At 36.7% G+C, this 14,013-nt stretch overlaps 1 protein-coding gene across 3 annotated transcripts in view; it reads left to right on the forward strand.

The window, feature by feature from the left end:
* The window catches only part of TTC6 (tetratricopeptide repeat domain 6), a 209,651-nt gene that overhangs the window by 67,173 nt on the left and 128,465 nt on the right, over nt 1-14,013 (forward strand). For all 3 annotated transcript variants that reach the window (XM_058738878.1, XM_058738879.1, XM_058738880.1), the window contains 2 exons: nt 5,125-5,328; nt 11,563-11,696. In XM_058738878.1, coding sequence (XP_058594861.1) covers nt 5,125-5,328; nt 11,563-11,696 — 338 coding nt within the window. The remainder of the gene's footprint in view (nt 1-5,124; nt 5,329-11,562; nt 11,697-14,013) is intronic.

Below are 14,013 nucleotides of genomic sequence, written 5' to 3' on the forward strand. Positions count from 1 at the left end.
TGATGGCACGATGGTCATTTCCTTTATGAAGAATTTGTAAACTGTTGTTAAATTGCAAGCTCTATAGTTCCTGAAAATGTGAATCCACATACATAAAACTTCACACTTCATTTTTATAATATGTCATGGTTAGAAAATATATGGGATCTTTTCACAAAAGCCATGGATCCAGTGATACTACTTTCCACAACTGGTTAAACTGCTAGAGTTTGAAATGCTTCTGGGTTGAGACCATGCCTTTTTCTGCTTTGTATTCTCATCTCCTACCTCAGGACCCAGGATGTGTGGCACTAATATGTGGCTAAATCAATTTTGAAGCTTTCCCACATATGCTTTGGGCTTAAGACTGACATCTATGGTAGTTGCCTCTAGGGATCACCATTTACAGGTAGATATTGAAACCTCTGATGTCTGAACTTCTAATAGGTATAGTAAATTCAAAATACAAGATTAGTTAGGTGCAGAAAAATAGAAGTTCTTCATTAATAAATGAAGTGACTTAATACCATTTATTATGTTCATGTAAAGTATAGGAAAAGATACCATTTTCAGGAGCCTATGAAAAAGGCCAATTATCAGGTGCCTAGCTTAGACATTATCTTGACTATTTAAAATAAAGATTTAAACAAAAATATTGATTTCCTTGTAATTTTGTGGGAACCATTCTCTCAGCTTTGACATTTATAAGCAATCACTGGACCTCTTCTGGCCACTGGCTTTTTAATAGGTAAAGTACCTTTTTTTTTAAAGTTTATTTATTTTGAAAGAGATAGAACGAGAGCAAGAGGAGCAGAGAGAGAGAGAGAGAGAGAGAGAGAATCCCAAGCAGGTTCCATACTCAGCATGAACCTGATACAGAGCTTGAACTCATATAGTGTGAGATCATGACCTGAGCCAAAATCAAGAGTCAGATATTCAACCAACTGAGCTACCCAGGTACCCTGACATAAAGTAAGTACCTTTTAATTTGATACCTGGTCATGGTAAAAAGACTCCTCTGTGGTGTCTTTCTAGATACATTTTTTGGGGTGCCCACTCTGCTAGAAAGCAGAACTCTACCTGTCTATCCTACTTGTCCCTTGGAGTTCTACAAGATTCCTGAGCTGAGATTTTTCTGGAGGAGCATAGAGCAACATGCTCTTATTTGAAGAGGGTCTGTTCTTTCTAAGTTGTGCCTGGCATCCTCAGAGTATGTAGCTTCACTTGTGAACATCTCACTGCCACAGGCCAAAGGTCTCTCAGTTCTTTGATACAACTTATTTTCTTTAAGTACCCACCATTTTAAATATAATAGTTTTTGAATCATCATGGAGAATGATTTCCTCACATAATTATAAAAAAATCAAGGAACTTATTTATTCCTTTTCTACAATGTGATAGATATTGTTGTAGACATGGTTAATACAAAGATAGAAAAGATAGTTCTTGACCTTGAAGAACTCATTGTATGGAGTAGACCAATAGATAAAGAGACAAAGTACAATACCGTTCAATGAATATTCTAAATAGAGACCAAATACATAGCAGAGGAAGAAACTGATATCATTTTCTTTTATTTATTCATTCACTCATTTACAAATAATTGCTGATGATATACAGTGCACTAAGTACTTGAGACATAAAAGATAGGTAAGACACAATTTCCTTTTTAAAACAAATTTTTTTTAATGTTTTTTATTTTTGAGACAGAGAGAGAAATGTTTTTTATTTCTAGACAGAGTGCGAGTGAAGGAGGGGCAGAGAGAAAGGGAGACACAGAATCTGAAGCAGGTCCAGGCTCGGAGCTGTCAGCACAGAGCCTGACGCGGGGCTTGAACCCACGAACTATGAGATCAAAAACCTGAGCTGAAGTCGGACACTCAACCGACTGAGCCACCCAGATGCCCCAGACACAATTTCCTTTTTAAGAAATCCTCAAATTTTAAGGTTTTTAAAAAATGTTTATTTATTTTTGAGAGGTGGGGGGTGGGAGAGTGGGGAGACAGAGAGAGAGAGGGAGACACAGAATCTGAAGCAGGCTCCAGACTCTGAGCTGTCAGCACAGAGCCTGACATGAGACTCAAACCCATGAACCATGAGATCATGACCTGAGCTGAAGTTGGATGCTCAACTGATTGAGCCACCCAGGGGCCCCAGACTTTAAAGTTTTAATGTACTTAAACTTTCTGTTCTCAGAAACTCTTAGAAAATATTTTAAGGACCCAAAGGAGTTTTTGTTTATGTGGATTATTTCGACCAATATATACCATAATTGAAATTAAAACTGAGAAAAATATAAAATATTTATTCATTAATTTAAAATAATAACACAATTATTATGTTCAATTACATATGAACACAAAACATATTAAGAAAAAAATTGTATCCAAAAAATAATTTAGCAAGAATGGTAGCATTGTTTTACTTTTTTTTTTTTTTTTTTTTGCAAATCTCTATAATACCTGATTTAATAGAGAGCTAGAGTCTCATATCTGCTTCTGCATTCAATCTGTTGTGTATGTTCTTTTGGTTGAAGTATATTCAGTAGGTCTTGTCTCATACAGATTGAAATGGGAGTAATATTTTAATAGCCTTTTAACATAATTATGGATACTATTCTCTATTAATACATCCAAACTGTACAAGTGGTAGTTTCTTAAAGATGAGTTGCAATGGGGAACCTGAAACAAGATAAATTAACTTATTGTATATCCTTACATTAAAATCCATTGATCTGCCTTGCTCTTTGAATGGCTCTTTACCCCTGTACACTTTTGTAATCTCATGTGTTAATAATTTGAAAAGTACTGGTTCATGGGTGCCTGGGTGGCTCAGTTGGTTGACTTTGGCTCAGGTCATGATCTCAGGGTTTGTGGGTTCAAGCCCCACGTGGCGCTTTGTGCTGACAGCTCAGAGCCTGGAGCCTGCTTCAGATTCTGTTGTCCCCCCCTCTCTCTGCCCCTCCCCTGCTCATGCTCTGTCTCTCTCTCTCTCTCTCTCTCTCTCTCTCTCCTTCAAAAATAAATAAACATTAAAAAAATTTAAAAAAAGAAAAGTATTGGTTCATTGTTCTACCTACTACTGCTTTTCCATCATCACTGCAAATGTCAACACAGTGAAAAAAGCAAATAAGGCTTAATATTATTTTGAAAATAGTTTTAACACTGCAGATCATCTGAAAGGGGCTCAAAGATTGCCAGGAGTCTGTGGAACACACTTTGAGAAGTGCTAGTCTGTTGGGTATAGGGGAAGGAGGGTAAGAGAGTACAGGTTGGAATCAGGTTGTCTAGGTTCAAACAGAGCACTGCTACTTACTGTCAGTGTGACCTTGGGCAGGTTACTTAATTCTGTAAGTCTCCATTTCTTCATCCACAAAATGAGGTTACAAACAGTTCCTACTTCATGGAGTTGTGGTGGAAGATTAAATTTAAATGAGATAATGCTTCTATATGTTGATGATTACAACTGTGATAATGATTACCTAGACAATTATAATACAGTATGATACATTCTGAAATAGAGGCAGGGCACAGAGTGATAGGACCAGTAAACATTTTGTGGAGAAATAAAGCTGGGATGAGTACTAAAGAGGGTCATTTGCCTCTCCTCAAACTTTTTTTCCTCATTTTCTATTTTGGAGGGTGGTGCCTTCATCTGTTTAGTCCTCCAAACCAGAATGCTGGGAGTGTGTGTTGAAGCCAGTAGAAGAGAAATTCAAAAGAAAGAGAGTGATAAACAGTGCCAAATCTGTGGTGCATGAAACGAATGAGTTTGTCATAAGTAGACAGCATAGGGCCCATGGCACCTGTCCCTCGAGGGTATCTATTCTGCCATTTTATGAAAAAGATTTTGTTAACCTCTTTTTTTTATCAGTGAGGAAAATGAGACTAAAAAGGGTTAATTAACTTGACCAAAATTATACATCTGTTAATTGACAGATACAGGATTTGAATAATGTCCCATCTAGTTACAATAAATTATAGTAATGTCCAGTAAGCAGTTTTATAAAAATATGAGCTCCAGATTAAAGTTTAATTTTATAAATGGAAATTTCTTGGTTTAGCCATCCCTTTTGGCGTAATAAAGACATTTATGTAGTATTTGGTACTGTTCGCCAGCTTTACCTCTTATTTTACTTATTAGCAAATGAATGTATCAAGAACAAAGTAGTACAATTGCATTTTCAAGTCATTCTCTAGAATTCAGATTTTTAGGTAAGTCAGACTAGTTTTATCATCTGTTAATTTGAGGCAGTGAAGTTTTAACTGCCAGTACTCCATAATCCCAAATAATCTTGGTTTAAAATTGGTTAATATCCAAATATGGCTATAAAGATATTTTCCATAAGACTTGGTGAGATACAGATTAAGTCAGTGAGACTTTTTTTTTAAATGTTTATTTCTTTCTTTTGGGAGAGTGAGAGAGAGAGACACCATGAGTGGGAGTGGGGCAGAGAGAGAGGGAGAGAGAATCCCAAGAAAGCTCTACACACATCATGGAGCCTGATGCAGGGCTTGATCTCATGACTATGAGATCATGACCTGAGCTGAAATCAAGAGTCAGATGCTTAACCAACTGAGCCACTCAGGCGCCCCACTGAGACATTTTTAAGGAAGACAAAATAGTTTTAAGAGTGATATTTTGTGAGAATTTTTCATTAGGGCTTGGGATAGAGTTGGGATGTCTGGGTGGTCTTCTTGAGACCTCTGGGTCAGCTCTTCTTTGAGGACCTGAGATCAGTCTTCTGGAGGAGCATCTGGCTAGTAGGAACCACATTTCTTAGGACCAGAGAACCTCGGATTGGGCAGAGGTCAGTTGTTTCTGTGGGCCTTGATTCTGTATGCGTGTGGGGTGAAGTCAGGGTAAGACTGAAGTCTTATGATTTCCTTAGAGTTGGTGCATAATAACCTGGGGGTAGTTGTATTTTCTGAGACAAGAGCCAGAGGAAATAATTTGGTAGACTTTACATTTTTAACTCAATTTGAGCTTCTATTTCTAAATCTTCACAGGAAACTTACTATCTTTGTTTAATTTCAATCATGCATTTTTATAATCATTTTATGGTTAGAAAGAAACATTGTGTGACTTAAAACTTTGGAAGGACCAATAAGAAGATCTTAAACATACATTTATGTTTTCCTACAGAATGTGCTTGAGGAACTTCCTGAAACTTTATCAAGTATTTTCCAGCTTGAACAAGAGGATGTATTGGAGTGGGGAGTCTCAGAAACAGAAAGCATAGTATTTAAATCTCAGGAAACTCTGGAAGTTCAACCAGCAGATGAATCAAGTAAACTTTTGAAAGATGAACAGCCCATAGGTGATTCCAAAGCAGCCAAATCTTTAAAGGTAAAACATTATTTGTGTTGGAAACAGTTATGATTGTTGAGGATGTGCAAATGTGAAAAAATGGCCTGGGTAAGGGCCAAGGCATGGAGGTAGGTTCCCCCTGAAAAAAGGGCTCTCTAATATGCAAATTGTGTTTTGCAGACTTTTAGTCTCAAACCTAATTACAACTCTGGGAGAGAAGACACATATTTAAGGAGTGAAGGAACCTCAGGGCTTTCAGAAGTTGACCAAGAGTCCTCCCATTACCATCTTGAGGGAGTCAGGAACTATAGCCCAGGGACCAGGACTGGGTGAACTTTGTATATTTTACATCTTTGCCCTGTTTATAGGTTTATCCTAACCCTGAGTCTTTTCCTATTGTGAGAATGCTTTCCAAATTCATTTTATATATGTGTAATTTAATAATTTTTACCATGTTTGTGTATTGCCTTACTACTGTTTGCTTATTACTTTTCTTTAATCTGAGTTACTTTTTGACTTAAATGAGTTTATTTGAAATGGTACATTTTTTTTAATGTTCAGTTATCCTGAGAGAGAGAGCGGGTGGGGAAGGGGAAGAGAGAGACAGGGAAAGAGAGACCCCAAGCAGGCTCCGTGCTGCCAGAGCAGAGCCTGATGCTGGGCTCAAACCCATGAACTGTGAGATCGTGACCTGAGCCAAAATCAAGAGTCGGATGCTTAATTGACTGAGACACCCAGGGACCCCAAAAATTGGTACATTATTATTAGGATTAAAAAAGCCACTTTTTTTTTTTTCTGAACCACAAAATACTGTCTTGATTATTACCATGGATAGCTCTCTGACTTACTCAAATGGATACTACTTCTTGGGTAATAACCTTCTCTCTCCTTTTGGGTCCCCTCTCCCCACTGAAGACCATGTTCCTGCTCTGTTTTCCCCAGTTCAACTGGCCATTCTTCAACCTGTGCCACAAATCCCAACTCTGAAACCTTGGATTTATCTGTGATCTTCCCTTCCCTTGCTTTCACCCATAATCAGTCTCCAAGGCTTAGATACCTCCTAACATTATTATTTGTTTAAGATTTTATTTTTAAGTAATCTCTACACCCAATTTGGGGCTCAGACTCATGGCCCCAAGATCAAGAGTTGCATGTTCTACCAGATGAGCCAGCCAGACACCCTGCCTCCTAACATTGCTTGTAATTTTTTTCTTTGTCTTTTCCAGTTGCCCTCAACCTAGTCTGGGTCCTGGTGACGTTATGTTTGGATTAGTGCAGTTTCCTCCTGTTGTTTTTTTTTTTTTTTTCCTTCATTTCTCAAGCCCTACTTTCTTAAGTTCATCTTGCTGGCGTATTGATCTTTTGGGAATAATGGGTAATAAGGAAGGTGCACAAATAATAGTTGACCAGAGAAAATCCACCATTGCTATGGAGAAAGGACTTATCCTATGATGAGCTACAGACTTCATCAGAAGTCATGCTATCTTCCTAAAGCTTACACTTGGGGTATGAAATGAATTCTGCCAAGGCTAAGTGAACCCACTCATTGCTAACTCCTCCAGGTGAATCCTGTGTTTCAGGCTGACACCTTCTAGGTGTGGAGATCTTAGATACTCTTTTCCTTTCTCTTTTTTCTCTCCTTTCCTTTCCTTTCCTTTCCTTTCCTTTCCTTTCCTTTCCTTTCCTTTCCTTTCCTTTCCTTTCCTTTCCTTTCCTTTCCTTTCCTTTCCGACAGTATCTTTAAAGACTATGGCATCTTAATGAAAAAGTGTTAGGCTGTTGGGCACAGGTAGTGTTTTCATCTATACTTCTACCTGAACATTGGGACTTTGGAAATAAAATGTGGGCATGAGAGGCAAATGATTAGCTATTAAATGTGTTAAAAAATGACATGGACTTTCTGGATAGCAATTTAACCACCATGGCCTGGAAGCAATTCAAATCCCTCATTAGAAAAGTTTCACATTAATTCTTTTGGATTGTTGTGACTGCTGTTAAATATTATTAAGAAATTATGGAAATGTATTTATTTTTGGTCAAAAGAGGCAGTCCTTCCCTAAGTTAATTAAATTTATTGAGTATTTACCACATGCTAAACACTTTGCTAAGTGTTTTACATGTTATCTTATGTTTTCCTAATAATTGATTTCTTAACAAGACTGTATTTGAAAAAACTGAGTCATAAAGAAGATAAGTAACTTGTCCAAGTATAAATATCATGTTAGGTCATGAAGGCAGGGCTTGGACTGAGATGGTCTAATTCTGGAACCTTTACTCTTTACCCCTTGGCAACACTGTTTTTCATAACAACAATAAACAGGTGTCTGGTTAAGTACAAAAACAGACTCTCACTTGCAAAAATGACTAGGGATGGAGTGTCCTCATTAAACTAGGAGAAATGGTTGGACAAGAAAGACTTGGAGAATGGATTAAGAGAGCTCTAAACTGGAACCAGAAGTGTTTCAAGAGGAGGAAAAGAGGACCAAAAAAGACCTTTATGGATTATTGTTTTTGGGATAGTGTGGGACATATTAAAAATGCCATAGAAAATGGCACTGGAAGTATTCCTGTGACTCATCCCACCAAGTATCTTGTATTTATTTGCATTAACATTTCAAGATCAGTTGTAATCCATGAACTTTACTCTGCACATTCGAGGTCATTAAATTAGTCTCTAGCATCTCTAGCACAGGAATGAGGAACAATATACTCCAGCAAGCCAGGCCAGATTTGGGGACAGGAAGACCTCTTTTGACATAGCAAATAGAACTACCCAAAAGTGTGATAAAAGAGCACTGCTCAGAAAAATGCCAGAAGGTCTCATTCAGGAAAAAAACCCAAAAAACAAAAAACAGAATTTGATCAGTCTTTACCTTGTTGGCCACTTATATTCTTAGAAGCTCATTAGTATAATAAAGGTTATTAGGACTCTGCTCTAAGTCATGACCAACATGATTTAGATAAATTAAATAAAAAAGACAAATTAGATAATGGCGACTATGAAGAAATGACTGACACAAGGGCTTGTGAGAGGATTGTTGAGCATTTTAGGAAGGAAAAGGGTAAAAAGTCTGTACAAAATGTAGATACCACTTGTCCTGAGATTCTAAATGGAAGAAAGTTTAAGAGATGTGGGATGCCCTAAATCCCTCCAGTTCTCAGAAAACAGTTATGAGTGATCTATTCCATTCAGAGTTTTAAAAATACACAAAAGATGAAAGAAGAAATACACATCCATAGATAAACATAAAAGTGGCATGTGGCTGTAACAATTATATCAAAAACCCTAAGATTCAGAATGTGTTTAGGCCTGTGAATCATGCTAAGAATAAAAAAAAGTATTTTTTTTTCATATTAGTGTAAGAGCAAAGAGAGAAAAAAGGAAGGATAGCCCTGTCATTATGGATGAATAATGTGATGACAACATGTGACAGAGCTACCTTAATTTATTTTTGGGAAAAGGCTGAAGTTTTAAATAAACAGAAATATGACATAGAGAAAAGGAAGCTGATAAACTTGTACTTTGCTTCTCTTAAATCTGACAAGGAGAATAATCTTTAGTTTAGAATGAAAAGAAAAAGAAGTGATAAAAGAAACTTGAAGCCCAAGATTGGTTAAAGATTTTCAGAGTTAACTTCGATATCTGAGCCTGTCAGCTCAGGTAGATAGGTTGAAGCCTGTTGCACCCCTGTCAGCAGCAGCTTTGAGGAGGTGCTGTAGTTAGTAGGAGAGGACCTAGAAGCCTGGAGACTGGCAGCTGAAAATCTGAGTTTTATTTTTTTAAGGATAAGGGTTATGGTTTCTGTATGTATGCACTGATCTTGGACAAAACTCTGGAATGATTAAATGATTCGTTAAAAGAATTTTAACAACCTTGTAAGAGCCCCTGTATACTGCTTATAAGAGGAAACAGCCATCACTTGGAGCCAGCATGAGTTTCCTAAGGACAAGCTACAGAAGACCAACCTTATTTCTTTTTCTAGAATTACTAGACTGAACATCAGAAAAGTGTTAGACCTGGAGTTCAATGCAAGGCTATCATGGTGAAGAGCTTGGCCTACAGGAATGCTCAATCAACATTAGTTATTGTTATTAGCCTTTGGATTATAGCAATCCATTTATGTAAGCTTCCAAATGACAGTTTTGTAGACAAGAGTGCAATCAGGTGAACTACTAGATGGATTTGTAATTAGTTATGCAAAGGATGCACAGCTTGTCATAAGAGTCCCTAGTGGACTGCAATAGGGCTGGGTCTAATTCAACACATTTCCTAGTAATTTGGATGAGAATATGGAAGATTTACTGACTGGATTTTTAGATAACATCCAAATGAGATTGGTAAGATTTGGTTGGCCAGACCTCAGATGAAATTTAATTGGAATAAATGTGTGAATGGTTCTGCCCTTGGGTCCATAGGCTAAGTGCATAGATATGAGGTGACGTGATGTAGAGCAAATGTGAAAAAGACCTCAGAGTTTTAGGCTATCACTTAGGTTTGTGATAGGAAGGTAAGTGCAATCATAGTTTGTGCTGATTGACGAATACCATAAAAGAGGATCATCTTTCTCCTGGTTAATCTGATCACATCACACCTCAAATGTTGTGTTCGGATCTGGGTATCCAATCCCAGGAGCGACACTGACAAATTGGAGACCATTTGGAAGAGAACATTCAAGATGAGAAAGCACAGTACTTCAGAAACATGTAAGGCAGAATTGAAGGGACTGATGATGTTTATCTGGGAGAAAATGGGTCCAGGAGAGTCAGCTGTATTCAAATATTTGATTGTCAATCAAATGGAAGGAGCTAGATTGTACCTGTGTGCTCCTGAGGTTTGAAATGAGACTGGTGGGTAAAAATTGTTAGGCTGTATAACAAACAAACAAACAAGCAAGCAAGCAAACAAACAAACAAACAAACTGGGAGAGTTTCAGAGAGAGTGGCTGCCTTTGGATATATCCAAGTCCTCTTTTCCTCATCGTGTTCAAGCCAGGATAGATGACCATTAGGTGGAGAAACTTTAGGGAAATTCAAACATTAACTAGGTAGTGAGATGGAATGGTCTGTACTCTGAGCTTTTCTTATTCATCATCACTTCTTTACCTATGAAATTGCAATAGCTCTCTCCTATTTACTGCAGGGAGCCCAAACCCTGGACCTAATTTAGGAGAACCTCTCTTTATTTGGCCTCCTTCTACTTATTCAACCATATCTTTCTGCTTTCCCTAAGGAAGTTCTCTCTGCTTTCTTCCTTAAATCCAGCTTAAAAACAAACAAACAAACAAACAAAGCAACCAACAGAGAAAAAATATTTTTAGATGAACTATTATCACGAATTCTGAAAATTTTCTAGGAAATCTAGAAAAACAATACTACTAATACCTGTAATGATTAAAAGGCAATTATTTAAGAAATAGAAATGCATTTGATTTTCCTCAAGTAGTAGAAATAGAAAACAATACAATAGTATAATAAGTACAAATTGATAAACATTGCTCAAAACAGTTATTCATTTTGGCTTGTGGTTGCAACCACCAGTCATGCCAAACTTTTAAAGAGACTAAGGGCAAGTTCTATTAAAAATATCAATCAGGGGCGCCTGGGTGGCTCAGTCGGTTAAGCGTCCGACTTCAGCTCAGGTCACGATCTCACAGTCTGTGAGTTCGAGCCCCGTGTCGGGCTCTGGGCCTATGGCTCAGAGCCTGGAGCCTGCTTCCGATTCTGTGTCTCCCTCTCTCTCTGCCCCTCCCCCGTCCATGCTCTGTCTCTCTCTGTCTCTCTCTGTCTCAAAAATAAATAAACGTTAAAAAAAAATTAAAAAAAATAAAAAATAAAAATATCAATCAAGGGGCACCTGTCTGGCTCAGTCAGTGGAGCGTTCAACTCTTGATCTCGGGGTTTTAAGTTCAAGCCCCACATTGGGTGTAGAGATTACTTAAAAAAATAAAATCTTAAAGAAAAAATACCAATCAAGAAGAGAAGATTTATGGAGGAAAAATATCTTGTATTTCTTCTTTAATAGTTTTAAGGCAATAAATAAAATATTACAGATAAATATGGTACTAGTATTTTTATTGCTATTGAGGTGTATATGTGAAAACCTAGGCAAGGATTTAGAGGAAAATATCAACTTACCTTTAGGGTTTATATTCTGTTATAAAATATATATAAAAATTAGGAGCTTCAATATAAGGTAAACCATTAAATATGAGAGAAAGATCTAATTTTCATGTTACAACTTTCCTTAACAGCATACTTTATATTTTCTTGAAGGTGAAATCATCAGAATTTTTGCAAATCAGAGGAAAAGAAGCTAAGCAAACACAAAAAAGCAAATTAGGAATTCCACAACAGAGACAAGGAAGGTGTACAAAACCCCAACAGGATCAAAAACTACCTAAAAAAAAGTAACTTCCTTATGTTTACAATTTTTACTGTCAGTAGCATTGATAACTGAACATGCATTTTTAAAGGAAGAAGAAATATTGAGGAAATTCATGTATGAGATCTAAGTTAAACTTTCCCACAGGAAGAGTTGGTATCAGATATTATGGTTAGGATATATATGCTATACTTCACACTTCTTTCTATTAATGCTTTTGACCAATGCACTTAGTTTAATGACATAACAATGATATAACTATAATAAAAATAGCTCTTTTTGAGACAAAGGAAAATTAAATGTTAACATGTCAGATCTGATATTTTTGGTCACGGTAATGCATAATTTGTATTAACTGCTTATTATATTGGTTAATTTTGTTATAGCAAAATGAAATAAAATTTAACCCAACGTAAAATGTTTATAGGCCAATTTGGTAATTTAGATGACCTTATTTTTCTCTACCATTATATCATGTTTTATTCCCCCCCCCCTCATTTTTAATGGAAATTCTTAATACACAGGGATACAACCACAATTTTGAATAATAATGTGTAAATGCAAGTTAGATTTATGGGCTTATCTTTTGCCAATCACCTTGCTGAAACTGATTTTTTCCTTATTTTACCACTAGATTTTTATGGGTTGGTTTATTCTAGACTCTTCTTCATTCAACTCTTTATTAGGGCTCAAAGAAGCTTTAATTATTAGCTTTTGTTGTTGCTTAGGGCATTGAAAGGTGTGCTGGACATGGAAGACAACCTTTTTATGGCCAGCCTAAACTCTGTAAATGGATATTACTCACAATTTAGTAGCTGAGAGTAGACTCATGGGAAAAGAATTCCAAAGTTTATGAAAGAGTCAAATTGGCATTTAAGTGACCCTGTACATGCCATTGCTTATCTGCATTGCTTTAAGCTCATTTAGTTAGCAAGATTATGTATTAAAACAAATAGTGACAGCAGACAACAAGTATTTTACCTTCAATAAATAGTTACTGTCAGATTATCAATGAAGCAGAAACTTCTTGATTTTTTTTCCTAAAAAACCTTGCATTTAGTGCATTAAGCAAAGTAGTGTGGCCACACACAGAGTCAGAGTCTTTTCTTTTTTATGTCTTAGTGTTTCAAAGAATGACAAATAGTCCTGTTTAAGGAGAGTGTGCTATAAAAACATACAGCCTTTCTTGAACATGCCAAAAATATTTGTAGATCTTTTTGAAATATATAGTACTGTGTTAATTCATTAAAATTGAAATGAGAAATTTCCATTGGAGAGAAATAAGAATAAGATGCAGAAGAATGAAAACCTGATAGTTAAGAAATTTATATAATGAAAGGGAATTTTGGAAAAATGTTTCTGAAAATCCTTTATTCGCTGCTCCTTTTTATTTAGACCTTTTTTTTACATAACTTTTCTCACCTGTGACTATCCCCCACATTAAATTGTTTTCTTGGGAATTCATCCATCTCTTGGAACGTGATGTTATTTAGCTCAATAACCTAGGGAGATTCACTTACAAATCTGTTATTAGAGTATGATGGAACATAGGAATTCAGATTGGTTGTGATGCTTTTTAGGGAAAAAAAAAAAGTTGGTAATGTAATCTCAAGTACATTCCACTAGCCAGGACCTGTTCCAGAAAGAACGATGATGTGGATGAGCTTGACATCAGAGCTCACCTTTTTCTCCCCTCCTTTTTTTCCTCCCAATCCTTTCTCAGGATCCCTGGCTTTCTGGACACCCATGTTCACTTCTCCAGTTAGGTCTCTTTGTCTCAGGCTTTTCCAAATGCTTTGGTTTTACCTCTCTTCACCCCCCTGCTCCTGCAGCTTTGTCCTATTCAACCGTGTACGTTTTATGTCCTGTTTTTGTTGAGCCCTATGCTATTTTGGAAATGATATAAACTGTTCTCTATTAGTGATTCAGTAATGTCCATATTGTGCCTAGCAATGGGTTAGGTGCTGTCCAGTTCAAATTAATAACAACAGCAATAAAAATAAAACAAGCATTTCTTGAGAGTTCCACAGGCCAGGACTTCTTATTATTGATTTACAAAGGCATTAGTTAGGGGTTTTAATTTTTATCTTACAGAAGACCTCTGGGGAGACCAGTGCTATAGCTTGCAAGTGTTAGAACTGAGATTCTGATCCAGGCCCAGCCAACCCTAAAGTCTTTCTTCTTCATACTATGTATGCTACCATCTAGAACACATGGAGCAGTTGATGGACAGATTGGCATCAACCCATTAGACAAAGGGTCAGAAGGGGTGGCACAAGAAGAAGGCAATGTATGAAAAGAGATATTTAAAAAAAAACAGTAAATTTTGCAGAGAAGTTTGT

The sequence above is a fragment of the Neofelis nebulosa genome, chromosome 7, assembly GCF_028018385.1.
Source record: "Neofelis nebulosa isolate mNeoNeb1 chromosome 7, mNeoNeb1.pri, whole genome shotgun sequence".
NCBI lineage: Eukaryota > Metazoa > Chordata > Mammalia > Carnivora > Felidae > Neofelis > Neofelis nebulosa.